The 15,642-nt window shown below is 40.1% G+C and overlaps 1 protein-coding gene across 1 annotated transcript in view; it reads right to left on the bottom strand.

Annotated features, from left to right (window-relative positions):
- Positions 1–857: 857 nt before the first annotated feature.
- The window catches only part of LOC121646987 (chemokine-like protein TAFA-5), an 88,671-nt gene continuing 73,886 nt past the window's right edge, over positions 858–15,642 (bottom strand). The window contains exon 4 of the mRNA XM_041996155.1: positions 858–1,315. Coding sequence (XP_041852089.1) covers positions 1,307–1,315 — 9 coding nt within the window. The 3' untranslated portion in view covers positions 858–1,306. The remainder of the gene's footprint in view (positions 1,316–15,642) is intronic.

The following is a 15,642-nucleotide window of genomic DNA, read 5'->3' as shown; positions in this document are numbered from 1 at the left end:
GTCATTAAATATTGTACAAAATGAGCATACATTGTCCATGCCTTGCCTTGTCATTATATGATAAAATGTCTCATCTTTAACACCTGACATGTTGTTTATGTTTTATTGGGAATAAAAAATGGGTTTATGAGATTTGTAAATCATTGCATTCTCTATTTACATTTTACAATATCCTATCTTACCCCTCCCGCCCTGCCCTTTACCCCTTTTACCTGCTCCCCTCTAGAAGGAGATATAGGTCCATTAAAGCCCACACAGCCAGGATGGCAAACAATTTCTTCCCTTCGGTCATCAGAGCCATGAACACTCAAACCACAACAAGACTTTAATTTAGCTCCAAGCTTCCCAATAATAAATATGCAATTATACAAGTGCAATATTTTGTTTTCTATATGTGCCCTGGTTTCAAGGTTGTAAGTATGTGTACATATTTCATAAATTTGTATGTAAAATTGAATGGAACTGAGGAACTGAGGCTTTTAAATAGTTATATTTATTTACTGTCTTCTCTGTTATTTCATTCTTATTTACACATTATGTAAATGCCTGATGTGACTTGTCAGCCTTTTCCACCACACTGATGTGACAGGGGGAAGAGCTATTAGTCTGCTTTACAGTCAGAGAAGGTGAAAAGGTGTATTTCCGTGCCTTTCTCAAAGGATTAACTTTTAACTCTTCACACCCAGAGTGATGTTTGCTGAGTTTAATGTTGGAGTACTATTCCTACAGCTGAAGTCCTGGCACCTGAAAGAACACCATGCTCATATTTTGGAGATACCAGTGATTTGACAAAATAGCAGCACATGATGACTTGGAAATGAAAATGTGTTGACAGTTTTTTTTTTTGCTCAGTAAAGTCATTTATTGTATATAATATCACAATGTGGGTTTTTGTTATCTTTACAGAGATCTGGTGCTGTGTATGTGTGTACTGTATGGAGTGTGTGTATGATTAGGAGGGCTCTGAAAGTCTCCTCTCCTAAACATGTGTCATTGTTGGCTCTGTTCATGTTTGGTCTGTAAAAATGAAACAGAGTTTTGTGCCAAACAAAAGAAATCCATCCAGCATGGCACCATTATTTGCTAGTCAAATCTCTTAGGGGGGGAGCAATAAGAAAAGTCACTTTTATCAGGAGGCTATTTCCACAATTCACCCCAGCATGAAACAGGAAATGCCAGTGTGTCGCCCTGCCGTTCTGACAGCGGCTGATGATTGTTCTGTAGCAGCTGCAGTAGCTGCCGAAGCTCTATTCGGAGATGGTGGACGATGCGCAATGGGAATCATTCTCTCTCTGGGCCATCGCTGTCAGGACACCTGGAGGTCAGAAAACAGAGTTAGGACAGACACAACTAGACCTCTACAGCAAAGACAGCTAGTCACAATTATCCAGGGTGTTCATTTTTAGCGCATAATGATAAGATTTAGCAAGGAAATAGAAGGATGTTTCATTACGATCAAATGCAAACATCTTTCATTTACAAAAGTATTCAGACTCTGTGAGGCTATGAAAGGAGGTCAGGTGTATCCTAAAGTGTAAGGCTGATACAAAATCTACTCATTTCTTGGCTTAACAACTCAAGATGGCTCTGTGATGGGAGATGGCTGTAATTTTACAGGTTATTATTATTATTATTATTATTATTATTATTATTAGTAGTAGTAGTAGTAGTAGTAGTAGTAGTACTAAATATATATACTATAAATACATAAAGCAAGTTTTTTAAAATAGTTTCATAAACAATCACTATCTAATTTCATTACATCATTGTTTTTAAAATACATATCAAGCTATAATCAACAAAGGAAAACCTAATTTATTAGACTTTTATCATAAACGTAATATTAAATAATCACATCCTTATATGTTGGAAAAACTTTTTCTACAGGGTAAACTATATTTTTAATGAAGCATTTAACATTAAACATAAAATGGTTCTGACATGAATTAATTTAATTGCTGGGGTAATATAAAGTTAGGGTTATCACTATCAGCTGCATTTTTGCATCAGTGTGTGGTGATAAAAATGACTGAAATGATTTACAGACCCCAGCACAAGTCTGTAAATCATAATTTATTTTCATCTGCAAATAAAATGGAAAATAAAACGTATTAGGTCACAGGAACAACTTAGAATGCAGTGAAACTGTTCAGTCCTAAAACATCAAAAAAAGAAAAAAAAAGAAACTAAGCAGAAAACAAAAATATTAGGATAAATATGTGGGTGCGTGTGACACTTCATGTTTCAGTCTAACTGGTCTCAGTAAGCATCCTGGTTTAATCGACTGTGCTGACGATCATCAGAGAAAACAAATCCCACACAACAGGCTTAAAACCCAGCAGCTGCAGACTGACTGCAGACCAATGAAGGTGTCTATACAAGGACACGGGGAAAAGATGAGCTGAAGGAAAGCTGAAATATTAACTACAGAATCTATAGCACAATTTAAAAAGGAGCTGCTCAGCCATTTTAATTATAACTAGAAGCTATAAGAGAATGCAGACCTCTGCAAAGCCATAGATTCAACATCTTTACTGTCATTATGCAAGCATAATGAGTCTTTTGGCTTAAGCACAAATAAATAAGAAAATAGAAATATAACAGGCACACGAAGATAAGTAAAACTTAAGGATATAAAATATTTACTGCAATGGACTGGTGACCGGTCCAGAGTGTACCTGCCTCTCACCTGCGAAATGCTGGGTTAGGCTCCAGCTTCTGCACGGAGGGGTATAGCTAATGGATGGATGGATAAAATATAAAAAAGATATAAGAACACCTTTATTTTTACAGAAAATGAGAGAAATAGGATAATAAATAAATAAATAAATAGGATCATTCACTGAGGAAAAACCCCAAAAAGCCCAACAGGCCACCCAGTGCCCTCTATATTTCGACATTCACTGGATCTAAAATATCAACGTGATCCGGATGAAACAACGTTGGATTGAAACAGCTACCACAAAGTCAGCTTTTATTTTATTTTATTTTATTTGTTTTTGCCAGTAATTCCGGACATTATCTGATGAGTTAAGGATAATTTTGCCATTACAGCTTCTATCTCAAAATGGTAAAAATTCCTTAAAAAAAAAAATCCTGGATCCTGACGGTGATCCGGATCACCCCCAAAATGTAATCACTTGTTTCTTATAACATTTCTGACATTTGCTTAAATTAATCTGACTGTGTGATCCCACCTAGACGATTGGATGGCTGTGTGGCTCCACCCCTGTGCCTCACTGTGCTGTTCCTTGCCTGCGATTGGCTGGCTGTGACATCCCCGAACCAGGATTGGCTGCTTGCTCTTCCTCCCCAGCAGGTCCTGGCTCATCAGCCCCATTTAATGAGCAGGGCAACGTTGATTCAGGGCAGCTGTGTGGTTTCAGCACGGTTTGTCTCAGTTTTCGTTTGACTTTCTACTCTGTAGGCCTTTGTGATTTTTGTGCACTTTGTCTTTGAGAACTTTGCCCATTTTGTAGTTTTATGGACATTGTCAGAACTGTGTTTGTTGAGAACTGATTGTTTTGTTATCACACCTCATATTCTGCCTTGTTTTTTTTGCTAGAGAGCTGGGGGTTTGTAACAATCTGTCCATAACTTTTTGAGTTTTGACAGACAGACACATGCTGCCAAAAACATAATAATTAAAATGAATTAATTTTACTTGGTAAAATGGAAAAGTTTAATTTGTGCAAACCAAATCAATTTATATATTCTATGTAATTCTTGCATTAGCCCTTATTTCCATCATCACCTTCAAGCTGGTGTCATAATGTTGAAAAGAAAAATAAAAAAAGCTTTTTTTCCCTGATAATTAACCTCCAGACAATATAAAACAGAGTGAGGATAGTGAATTGAAATATATGAACATGACAATGCTAATCCTTTGTTCTCCTATTTGTCTTTCAAGCTAATTATTGTGATAACTATTTTAAAATCCGTCCCTTTTAGCCGTGAATTTATCCACTGGCTGAAATGTGATGACAACAGAGAGAAACAAGTTATTAAATCATGTCCTTATTGCTTTTAGCTTTTTTTTTTTTTAAACCCTTTAAAAACTGTAACGGAAATGGTCAGCCTATGCTGTTCTTTTTGTGCATAGTGGTATCTTATTTGGAATATCCTCAAGTACTTCATATTTCTATGATCTGCACAGCTTGAGCTAAGTCAAAGAGCAATAATAACTTATAAAATAATTGAAACTGTTATTAATATATTAAAAATACAAAAATCTGGAGATTTTTATCACATTATATTAAATAAACACACGAAACAGAGATCCAAAACATTTTTAAATGTGCAAAAAGTAAGTAATTCTTTACACTATAGAAGCTACTGCAACACTTTGTCTCTTTTAGTTTTTGAGATACACTCCATCTTAGGAGCAGAGTACTAAAGTATTTTGATTGATAGTTGATTTTATTCTGCAATACAAAACAACTGAAATATATACATGGGCATTCGTATTCTACTGTGGTGTCCTTTGATGGAGTATTTTTTATCCTCAGAATATATGCAATGGAAACAAAAAGGTTATGGAGCCATGAAAGTCTAAAGACCCTTTTCTTCTTTGTGAAACTGGTTGGGTAAGAGTTTCTAAAATGCACAGAGACAAAAACACTGAACCGAAACACTTATAAAATGCAGAAAAATATTGAATAGTTAATAACTTATTTGAACAATGTCCATGTTTTTTTTTGTTTTGAAGCAGAAACATTTTTCATTTAGCGTGCAGTTTCATTTGTGCAAGTACTGTATGTTACTTTAAATTCACCTTGTAGTTCTCAACAGCCCCTCACCTGCTCTACCAAGTTATTTCCACGGTGCAATTGACTGCTGATGTGTAAAAAGAAAAGGGGGAAAAAAGGAACAATGATTTATGTAAACAAACACTAATTGTAAACTCTAAACTGAAAACTAATTGTCCTAAAGACAAACAAGCAGCTTTGCTAATCTGCTGAAGAACTGTAATAATAAAACAAGCAGCTTTCTATGTTAAAACTACTGTGGTAAAAATCTGCTGAATACCATGTGGTAAAAACTATCTAAAATACACACTAAAAATGAAAGACTACATTATTCTCTCCATCTCTCTGATAATCACTGCTGCTACTCCACCCAAGCTCTTACACTCATATAGCATGACGTGATGACATCAGCTCATTGCGATGTTACATCTTAAACTATGGTAGTCATATTTGTCAGCTAAATAAATAAATAAAAGAGACAGCTCTAGCTATTATAGTTTTTTTTAGGGCAGCTTTAAAACAGGATTATGCCAATAGTAAACTCTGTTTTATTAAAGTGTTCAAAATTAAGAAAATATCAACAAAAAGGATCAATTAAACATTAAAAATGTTTAACTAGTTCTGATTTTGTATTTTGGCTGTGTTTGATATAAGGTGCATCACATGCACAGTCTAAAGAACATCTTGTGTAAAGGCCATTTTTTTTCTTGAAGGCTCTAACTTAAAACACAAACTTGACAAGCAGGAACACGTCATCCCTGTCGCTCCTGTGAAGATAGGAGCTCTCTTGTAATTACTTTTCTGGTAAAGACTCGCCAGACAAGACAGCAGAAGTGGCAGCACCTCTGAGCTGTTCACCTCTGAATTATTTATATCCGCCCTGTTTGACTGCAGCTGGAATCCTAAAAGAGCTGTAGGAGTCAGACAAGGACGAGCTGGATTACACCAGCACATCACTCTGAAACAGTAATAATGCAGAGACCTTCTCTACAGCTCCGCTCACACCTGATTAAAAACAGAGGCGTGTTTAGAAGATCTCAACCTACTGCTTGCAGTCACACACTTTGACAATTTAAGAGCTCCTGTGATACACATGTGTTCAGGCAGTCACATGGTTGATTTAAGGAATTGTGTGTTTTGCCATGTGATTGATTGGACAGATTATTTGTGATAACAAGCAATTGAACATATTGTGACCCTAACAAAGTGGCCAGTGAGGTCGATATGTAGCTGCTGCAAACACAAGAAATTTAATATAAAAGATATGTACCTTCTATTCCAATGTAAAAGTAAGGTTTAGGTAGGATTTGAGAACTTTGCTCCATTAGATTTGAGTCTGAGACTTTCTTACAGACAGTGAACAGTGCACCAGCATCTGAACTGTGTTTAGGTTTCAGAAACACAGCAGCAGAGGCATTAAAACTACTTGGTAATATAGAAAGAGACTGGATTCAGGTTAGAAGTACACTGTTTTGTAGTTTATCTTCCTCACAGGTTAATGACATGGAAATACATGTTTTACTATGTAAAAGAGTTCCATCCATCCATCTATCTTTTGCCGCTTATCCGGAGTGGGTTCGCGGGGGCAGCTGCCTAAGCAGGGAAACCCAGACTTCCCAGCTCATACGAAGGGATCCCAAGGCATTCCCAGGCCAGCCGAGAGATGTAGTCCGTCCAGCGTGGCCTGGGTCTTCCTTGGGGCCTCTTTCCGGTGGGATGCGCCCGGAACACCTCACCAGGGAGGCGTCCAGGAGGCATCCTGACCAGGTGCCCGAGCCACCTTATCTGGCTCCTCTCGATGTGGAGGAGCAGCGGCTCTACTCCGAGATAAGGTGAGAAGCTCGGTGATCCAGGAGGGGCCCAAAGGGGGAGCCCGGCCACCCTGCGGAGAAAACTCATTTTGGCCACTTGTATTCACGATCTTGTTCTTTCGGTCACTGCCCACAGCTCGTGACCATAGGTGAGGGTAGGAACGTAGATCGACCAGTAAATCGAGAGCTTTGCCTTTTGTCTCAGCTCCTTCTTCACCACGACAGACCGATGCAGAGTCTGCATCACTGCAGACGCCGCACCGATCCGCCTGTTCGATACTCACTGCTCCATCCTTCCCTTACTCATGAACAAGACCCTGAGATATACGTGAAATCCTCCACTTGGGGCAGGACCCTATTGCAGGACCCAGAGAGAGCACTCCACCCTTTTCTGGCTGAGGACCATGGTCTCAGACTTGGAGGTTCACACTTCACACTCGGCTGCGAATCGCTCCAGTGAGAGCTGAAGCTCACGCTCAATGAAGCCAACCAGAACACATTATCCGGTTGAATAGAGCAGAGACCCAATCCTGAGGCCAACCGAACTGGATCCCCTCAACACCATCGGCTGTGCCCAGAATTTCTGTCCATAAAAGTTATGAACTGAATCTGTGACAAGGCAGCCTTTGACAGAGTCCAACCCTCACTGGAAATGATTCTGATTACTGCCAGCAATGCGGACCAAGCTCTGACACTGGTCGTACAGGACCAGACAGCTCGTACAAGCGGGTCCAGCACTCCATACTCCCGGAGTACCCCCCCAACAGGAGTCCCCTGGGTGACACGGTGGAATGCTTCTCCAAGTCCACAAGACATGTAGATTGGTTGGGCAAACTCCCATGCCCCTCAAAGACCCAGAAGAGGGTGTAGAGCTGGTCCACTGTTCCCCATAAACCACACTGCTCCTACCTCAATCCGAGGTTCGACTATGACGGACCCTCCTCTCCAGCACCCTGAAATAGACCACCACCCCAGTCTGCCAGTCCAGGGAAACTGTCCCCAATGTCCATGCGATGCTGCATAGGCGTGTTAGCCAAGACAGCCCCTACATGCAATCTAGACCCTAAGAAACTCTGGGCAGACCTCATCCACCCCTCATGGCCTTGCCACCGATGCAGCGGCCTTCAGCCCCAGAGATGGGAGAGCCAGCACAGCTACCCCAGACTCTGCTTCGTCATCAGACAGATGTGTTGGTGGGATTGAGAAGGTCTTCGAAGTATTCCCCAAGTCGAGGTCAGCAGACCCCCATTCCCACTATACTGACAGAGCACTGCTTTCCCCTCCTGAGCTGCCGGATGGTGGACCACAATCTCCTTGAAGCTGTCCGGAAGTCATTTTATGGCCTCTCCAAACTACTCCCATGCCCGAGTTTTGCCTTAGCGACCACCGAAGCCCGCCGATACCCATCAGCTGCCTCTGGAGTCCCACAGGCCAAAATGGCCAGATAGGACTCCTTCTTCAGCTTGACAGCATTCCTTACTGCCTCACACAGCAGAAACATGGAGACATGGAAATACATGTTTTACTATGTAAAATAGTTAAAAATAAAATCTTCTGCACTGAACAGTGAGACCAGATCTCCTGACAAGGCTGCAGTGGAAAATTCTGTCAGAGCAAGCAAGTCCTGTCTCTGCATCTATCTCCTGTCAGTCTGCCTGTTCATTTTCTTCAGGCTGATATTATGAATTCTTCCTCAAGTGTTTTTGAACTGCAGTTTTTTTTTCTCTCTTTTTTTGAGAGTTTGTTCTTCTTTTGGACTCTATTTTATACTTTTCATTCCGGGGTTCAGCAGCTGCCATGTAACTAATTCAATCTCAAACGCCTCTGCTGGGAATAATATTTGATGCTGAAGGCCAATATAAAATATGTCCTTGTATTGGTTAAAGCCTGTATTGTCAAATCATCCTGCCGTCTGGTCTTTTCTTCTTAACTTCACATAATAGAGATTATACATGATAGGGACTGTAGCAGACAATACAGCCATTTCTATTCTGAATATGTTGTTAAGCTTATTGGAATGCAATGTCTAAGAAATAAGGTATACATCGGAGTTTTTACAGTATGCTTTCTGTCAAATTGACCCCGCAGGATTTCTGCCTGAAAACAAAATGAAAAAAGCATAGTTGATCTATTACGCTCTTAAAAACAAAAACAAATGTCATTTTATAAGACATTAAGTGTCTGCGTTTTCATCAGACCTCCTTCCTGCTGCCCTTATCTCCAAGGAGAATTTGATTTCTGTCTGATTGAGCGCACAGAGATTTGTTCCTCTATTTTTTTCTACCTGTGTGTGTAGAAACTGATGCAAAGTACCCCTGCAGGTTTTAACTACATGGGAGGCTTCAACATAATAATTCTGCAAAGAGAGGTAGAAAAAAATAGATAGGTAATGTCCGTTTCTGCATAAGAGTTCTGCTTTGTGCTGCGATGCCTGATAACACCATTTGCTTCCATACCACAGGCTGTAATCATCATGAATGAACAATCTCTGCTTCTTCATCTCTTTCTTGGTGCTTTTAACTTACTCAACTCCAACTGTACAGCCCGATTTATGCAAATTGTGTTCTATAAGGAGCCTGTTTGTTTAGCAAAGTTTTCCCAAGTGTCTCTTATCCACATCCAGCAATGTTCATCTCGGCCTTGTGAGATGTTATTGATGAGACTGGGGGCATGTGGATGTGTCAAGTTGATATTTTAAAACATAGCTAAGGGGTTATGGTGAGAAAGTTGTCAATAAAAAGAAAGTTAAATAATAGTTTTTAGATGCTTTCATATGTGTGTTATATTCTGTGGAGAGATTGTCAGGTTGACTATTTAATCTCCTTTGAGTCCTGCAGAGTAGAACCCTGAAACTTGTCTAGCTTGTCTTCTGGCCTCTGCTGGAATCATGGCTCAAAGCTGATCTTTTCATTACATATTGTCTGAAATCATGGTAATCATCACATGTGATGAATACAAATGACTTAGACAGTATAAAACATGGTTTCTGTGATTCAGTTGAGATTAAACCCTTATAACAAGGCTACTCAATTCGCCCAATGAGGGCGCAGCAGCAGGTTTTCAGTGTCTCCATTGCACCAACATACCTAACTCAAATTAATGTGTGATTGTGCAGAACTTGATAGGCTGTTGGGATCTAATGAATTGACTGAGGTATGTTGAGCAGGGAAACCTTTGAAAACCTGCAGCGCTGTGACCCCTCTTAAGACCAAACTGAGTAGCCCTGCCTTATAATGTCCTGAGCTGAAAAAATACAAAACAGGAAAGTGCTTGAATTTGTTTAATAAATTTTTATTAACGTTAGTTTCTATACAAAAAAAAAGAAAAAAAAAAGAAAAAACAACAAGAAATCCCATTAAATTCCCCCGTGAAACCCATAAAATCACACATGAAATTGCATGTGTGTTCTGTTGTTGCCTCTGGCCCTGTTCATCATTGTAAATAAGAATTGGCTCACAATTATGAAGAAATGATTAATTATTATTCAGAATTATTCAGAATTACCATAGACGTGAAATTTAAATAAAAGTCTTGTATATCAAACTGAAATCATTCAGTGACTATAGAAAAACCTTTCATACACTATTCTGAAATCCACTTATACACTATACTGAAGTCCTCTCATACATAATACTGAAATCATTCACACCTTATAGTGAAATTTCTGAAATCACATTTTACTAGTATGTATAAGTCATTCTACTAGTGTGTGTGCAAGACAAATTTTAATTGAAAAGGAAGTCATTTCAGCCAGAACGGAAACGGAGTAGAAAAAAAGGCACATTTTTAAAGCAAACTGAAGAGGAAGAAGTTTGAGAACATGGTGACAAAGTTTTCATGAAGACTTATGCAACACACAACCCAACTGATCTGCACCACATCCTGAATTCCAGCAACATCTCTCCCATGATCAGTCGTCTATGGGATAAACTTTGTGCCACTGGGGAGCGAATCTGAATTCTTTATATTTGAATATGAATCATTCAATTTGAATCTGAATATGCCTGTTTGAATAATTGCTTTAAAAAACTGAATCCAAATGACCATATTTGATATTGAATCTTTGTTTTTTGAATGTGTATATTAGTAAAGTTGAAACTTTTGTGGTGCCGTTAAACAGACTTCCGACACATTTTGTGAAGTGGATGAATCATGTCTGTGACTCATGACGTATTTTTGACAGTTGCTTCACAGCTGCGGTTTGTAAATTCATAATGAAGAAAACATTATCATAAATTACATTTTATATTTGAACATTTTTAAGTTTGTATAATTTTTTAAATCATATTCTCACAGACTTACTATACAAAGAATATTTTATGTAATTTTATACGGACGATAATTTACAAATTTTTATTTATGCACAATTTTAGATGAATGTGCGTGGATGTATTTCTATTCTATTCTATTCTATTCTATTCTATTCTATTCTACTTGTGCACACAAATCCTAATTAACAGCTGATTTACACCATAATATTGTCTTAAATGGCCCCACATATAATAACACGTGAAAGCCTTGTAAATTTAGTTTTGCTTCCACATCCGCCTACCTAAAGCCTGGTACACACATAACGTTTTTTTAATCTTATGAGATTTTTTATCTGGTCGAGACCCCACACGTGAAGATAAAAAATCAGTGCTCCAAAACTGTCATCACAGAACATCACACACATAATGGTGCTGTCCAGCAACTCATCTACAATCTAGTCCTCCAAGCCGGACAAATACGTCGAAATGTAGTAAGAACCATAGCAATAACCGGCAAAAAACGAAGAGAAGAAACATAGTAACAATCGTAAAAACACAACACAGCATCGGAAGAGGATATACAGGATGAGGGATGATGGTGGTCTTGGGGCTATTGTTAACAGAAAAAGCCAGAGCTGAAAAAAAAAATAAACAGATCGGGAGGCAGACTTTATTTACTTTCTTGCTCCTCAGCCAGCTTGCTCTCTGATTGTTTAACATTCTGTACCACGTCACCATCCAACAGAGTCAAAATGCATGAGTCGTCGGTGTTCCTCAGACATCAGCTCGGAAAATATTAAATATGTTCAATGTTCCCAATTGTGGCTAGGACCTGTTTCAGAGCGGACAAATCGACTCGTAACACCCTCAGACCAAATGATGATTGGACAGGGAAATTTTCACCGATGATTCGGGCGTTTGCCGTCCGAAGTCGGAAGAGACTAAATCGGGACAAAAACAGCCCAAAAATATTATGTGTGTACAAGGCTTTAGTATTTATATTAATTTAACAAAGGTTTATATGTACTACTTCCTGTTGTTGTTTTGTTCTGTTTATTTATTTATTTATTTATTTATTTATTCATTTTTTTCATTTTTTTTTCATTTTTGTTTTTAGGTTAGAAGAGTCAGCAGCCTGGTTGAAGTCAGTTTCAAAACTTTAGAGTCACTTTAAGTTTGATTCTGTCTTTTGTTGAGCAGCACCATATTGCTGCTGTTCTTTTTTTTTATTTTTTTATTTTTGTGTTAGCGCTCTGGCCACTGCCAGCAATAAACTCTCTAAGTATCTTGTTTTTTTAACTGCTACCTGTCCCAGTCCCCTTGCAGAGCTGGATGAAAAGTCTCATCCACATCGAGCCCAACATTTGCAGACATTAAACAAACAAAACAAAACAAACAAAGAAAAGTAAATAAATAAATGGCTTCCTGCTTTTATCATCATGCATGACAAAAAAATTGTGGTGTAAGCAGTTTTTCTTGGAGTCATGGGTAATATCTGACCACCATCATCTATCATCACTAGGTAATTGTGGCAACTACCTAAAAGGGCCCGGTACCAAAGTTCTATTTAAGATTTTATTTTGTGATGAGGGTTGTTATGATTATTATCTAGAGCAGTCTTTGTTACAAAAGTAAAGGGGCGGATAATTTCGTTTTCCTCTTTGTTGCTACTGGGACGGTAAAGGGGGCCCGTATTTCCGCTTTTCTACCCAGACGCACAATCTTGGAGAGAAACGAAGATGGTAACGTTGCCTTACCTCCCTCCTTTCACCTGCTGATATCACACGGTAACATCTTTGTTATGCCCGGTCATACACCCTGAGAACCACGTTGCAGAAATCACACATGCTGTGTTGGAGCTGATCCCACTGATGACATCCCTGAGACCAATACTGAAGCTGCAAGCTGAAACGGAGGCGGAGCTGTCCTGCAAGCTGACTGATTCCCATCGGAGAAACAAGAGGGAAGTTTCACTATGACTGAGAGTGGGATGGAAGCACCTGGTGTGGGACATCAGAAAAAAGCCTGCCTCAGCTTGGTCCCGCGGAGGAACTCTTTCAAGATCACCAAAGAGGTGGGGCCAGCCGCAGGACAGGACCGGCCCGAGCTCGAGGAAGGAGACCAGGAGGGTTGCTTTGACCACATCAGTTCCTTCATGTATAGTAAGCATTTACTTGAGCCAGAGGACAGTGGGATGGTTGAATTATTGATCTTGAAGGATTGTATTGATGCTGTTAGTAAGGACAGAGATGGGACGCATGTGTCTGACGACAGAGAGGTTTTAGAGTCACAGGCAATTCACGTTCCCACCCAAACAATGTACACACCCCCTAACACAGATGGTACTCTGGCCCTGGTTTACCAGTAACCAACACTCATGACACAGCCATGCAACCCCAGGCTCTAGATGCAGTTACCAACACAAACCCAGTTGACCTATTGCCTAGCCAGCGTAGTGATACCCTTGCAGCTAGCCCCATGAGTCTGGCCAAAGCCGCATCTGACACCACAAAGGTTGAGTTGCAGGAGTCACTAGCTATGAGGAGCTGGGTAGGAAGTTAAGGCAGAGCATGTTGTCACCTGCAGAGCAAGCACTTTGGTCTGGATGTAGTGAAGCATGCCTAACAGCCAATCTAACAGTGGCCAAGTCCAAAATGAATCATCCTGCTCAGCCCATGACCCATATGTCTCGTGAGGGCATCACCTCCCTAAGAGATCTAAACCTATCTCCAGAGAAGAGAGTTCAAATACAAGGGGGTCAAGTTGGAGACTATTCATCAGATATAAGCTACAATAATATCTGTAAACAATTGATGAGGGGCTCAGAGAAGGTCTTCCATGACACAGAGATAGTTCGAGGAATTCTCAGGATAATCAAACCTGGGACTTTCAAGGATATGCTTATCAACAAGGATGACCTCACTGTGACTGAACTGAAAGGATTTCTCCAGGCTCACCTCAGAGAGAAAAACAGCACAGAGTTATTTCAGGAGTTAATGTGCGGCAGACAGGATGAGAACGAGACACAGTTCCTCTACCGTGTGATTGGCTTGAAGCAGCGTGTTCTGTTCACATCCAAACTGCCAGACACGGGCATACAGTATGGTCCAGCTACTGTTCAGGATGTTTTTCAGCATACAGTCTACCAGGGTCTTGGAAATAAGTACAGTGACATACGGCGAGAGTTGAAACCTCTTCTGTCAAGTGGGAAAGTAAGTGATGAAATAATACTGCGTCATGGGATGAGGATCGCTAACGGGGAAAATGAGAGGCCGAAGAGGAAGGGATCCTCACTTCGTCAGGCCTCCACAAGCGCACATAGTGTCCATCTACAGCCTTGCACAGTCCAAAAAATGCAGTGATGAGCAAGGTGTGAACACATGGTTATGCAGATGTGCTCATCTCAAGGACAGAAGTGACCAAGGAGAATGTGTGTCATGATTGAGTGTATGTTAGTAAAGGTGGGCAAAAGGACTCATAAGGACTGATATGAAACTGGTTAAGTTGAGTTTAAAGCAAACTGAAATGACAAATGCAGATATGATTGTGATATGTGATGTTAAATAAACCCAGACGCAATCTTGGAGAGAAACAAGATGCAACGTTGCCTTACTTCTCCTCTTTCACCTGCTGATAACTGGTAACATCTTTGTTACGCCGGTCATCACCCCTGAGACCCATAACATAATGGAAATGTATAATAATAATAATAATAATACATTTTATTTAAAGCGCCTTTCAGGGCACCCAAGGACGCTGTACAAACAAATAATAAAACATTAAAAGTACAGGAGAGGCAGACATATACAACACAATCTAAAAATCTAAACATAAAGGGCAGAGTGGCGAGGATGTGATTGAAAATAATGTTACAGAGAGTATGCTGTTCTGAAAAGATGAGTTTTGAGTTTGGAAATGAAGATGAGGAGAGAATCGGTATTGCGGAGGTCAGGAGGAAGTGCGTTCCAGAGCTGGGGAGCAGAGCGACTGAAAGCTCTGCTCCCCATGGTGCTGAGACGGGCAGGAGGGACAGAGAGATGGATAGAAGAGGAGGAGCGAAGACATCTGGAAGGGGTGACTATGTGGAGAAGATCTGAGAGGTAAGGGGGTGAGAGTTTATGTATGGATTTGTAGGTATGGAGGAGAATCTTGTATTCTATCCTGTACTTGATGGGAAGCCAGTGGAGTTCTTGCAGGATGGGAGTGATGTGATGAATGGAAGGAGTTCGGGTGATGATGCGGGCAGCAGAATTCTGAACCATTTGGAGTTTATGAATGGATTTTTGTGGGAGGCCAAAGAGGAGAGAGTTGCAGTAATCCAGGCGGGAGGTGACAAGGCTGTGCACCAGGATAGAGGTGGTGTGGGGGGTGAGGGAGGGGCGAAGACGGTTGATATTATATATCTGAAATATATTATCATATCATCATCTAATTTACCCACCCACAGCTATGTGGCCTTACCATGTTTGAGCTTAAAAATAGGAACGGGGAAATAAACAGCCTCCAGTCTGATCTTGAAGATTAGCCCACAAATGAGTAAATCTTAAATCCTTGCAGTTCTTATATTGAAAACATGAGGAAGTTATCTTCTGATCTCTGGTTTAGCAGGATTGAACTCACTGATCTGAGCTTTAATCTGTGCCACAGAAGTGAGCCCGGTCATCTTCAAAGACTTAATCTCTAACACCTCTAACACTGCTGACTTTGCATCAGCAGTTGTGGTTGCGCTGCTTAAACCCAGGCTGTCATTGGTTCTTGCTAAAGCCTGATGACCCAATGGGATCAATTACAGGAGGAAGATCAGAGCGCAGCACCTGTGGCTCATTGCTGTCT

The sequence above is a fragment of the Melanotaenia boesemani genome, chromosome 10 (genome assembly GCF_017639745.1).
Source record: "Melanotaenia boesemani isolate fMelBoe1 chromosome 10, fMelBoe1.pri, whole genome shotgun sequence".
In the NCBI taxonomy this organism is placed as follows: domain Eukaryota; kingdom Metazoa; phylum Chordata; class Actinopteri; order Atheriniformes; family Melanotaeniidae; genus Melanotaenia; species Melanotaenia boesemani.
Note: the sequence above shows the minus strand (reverse complement) of the source record. Positions and strands in the feature narration are given on the sequence as shown.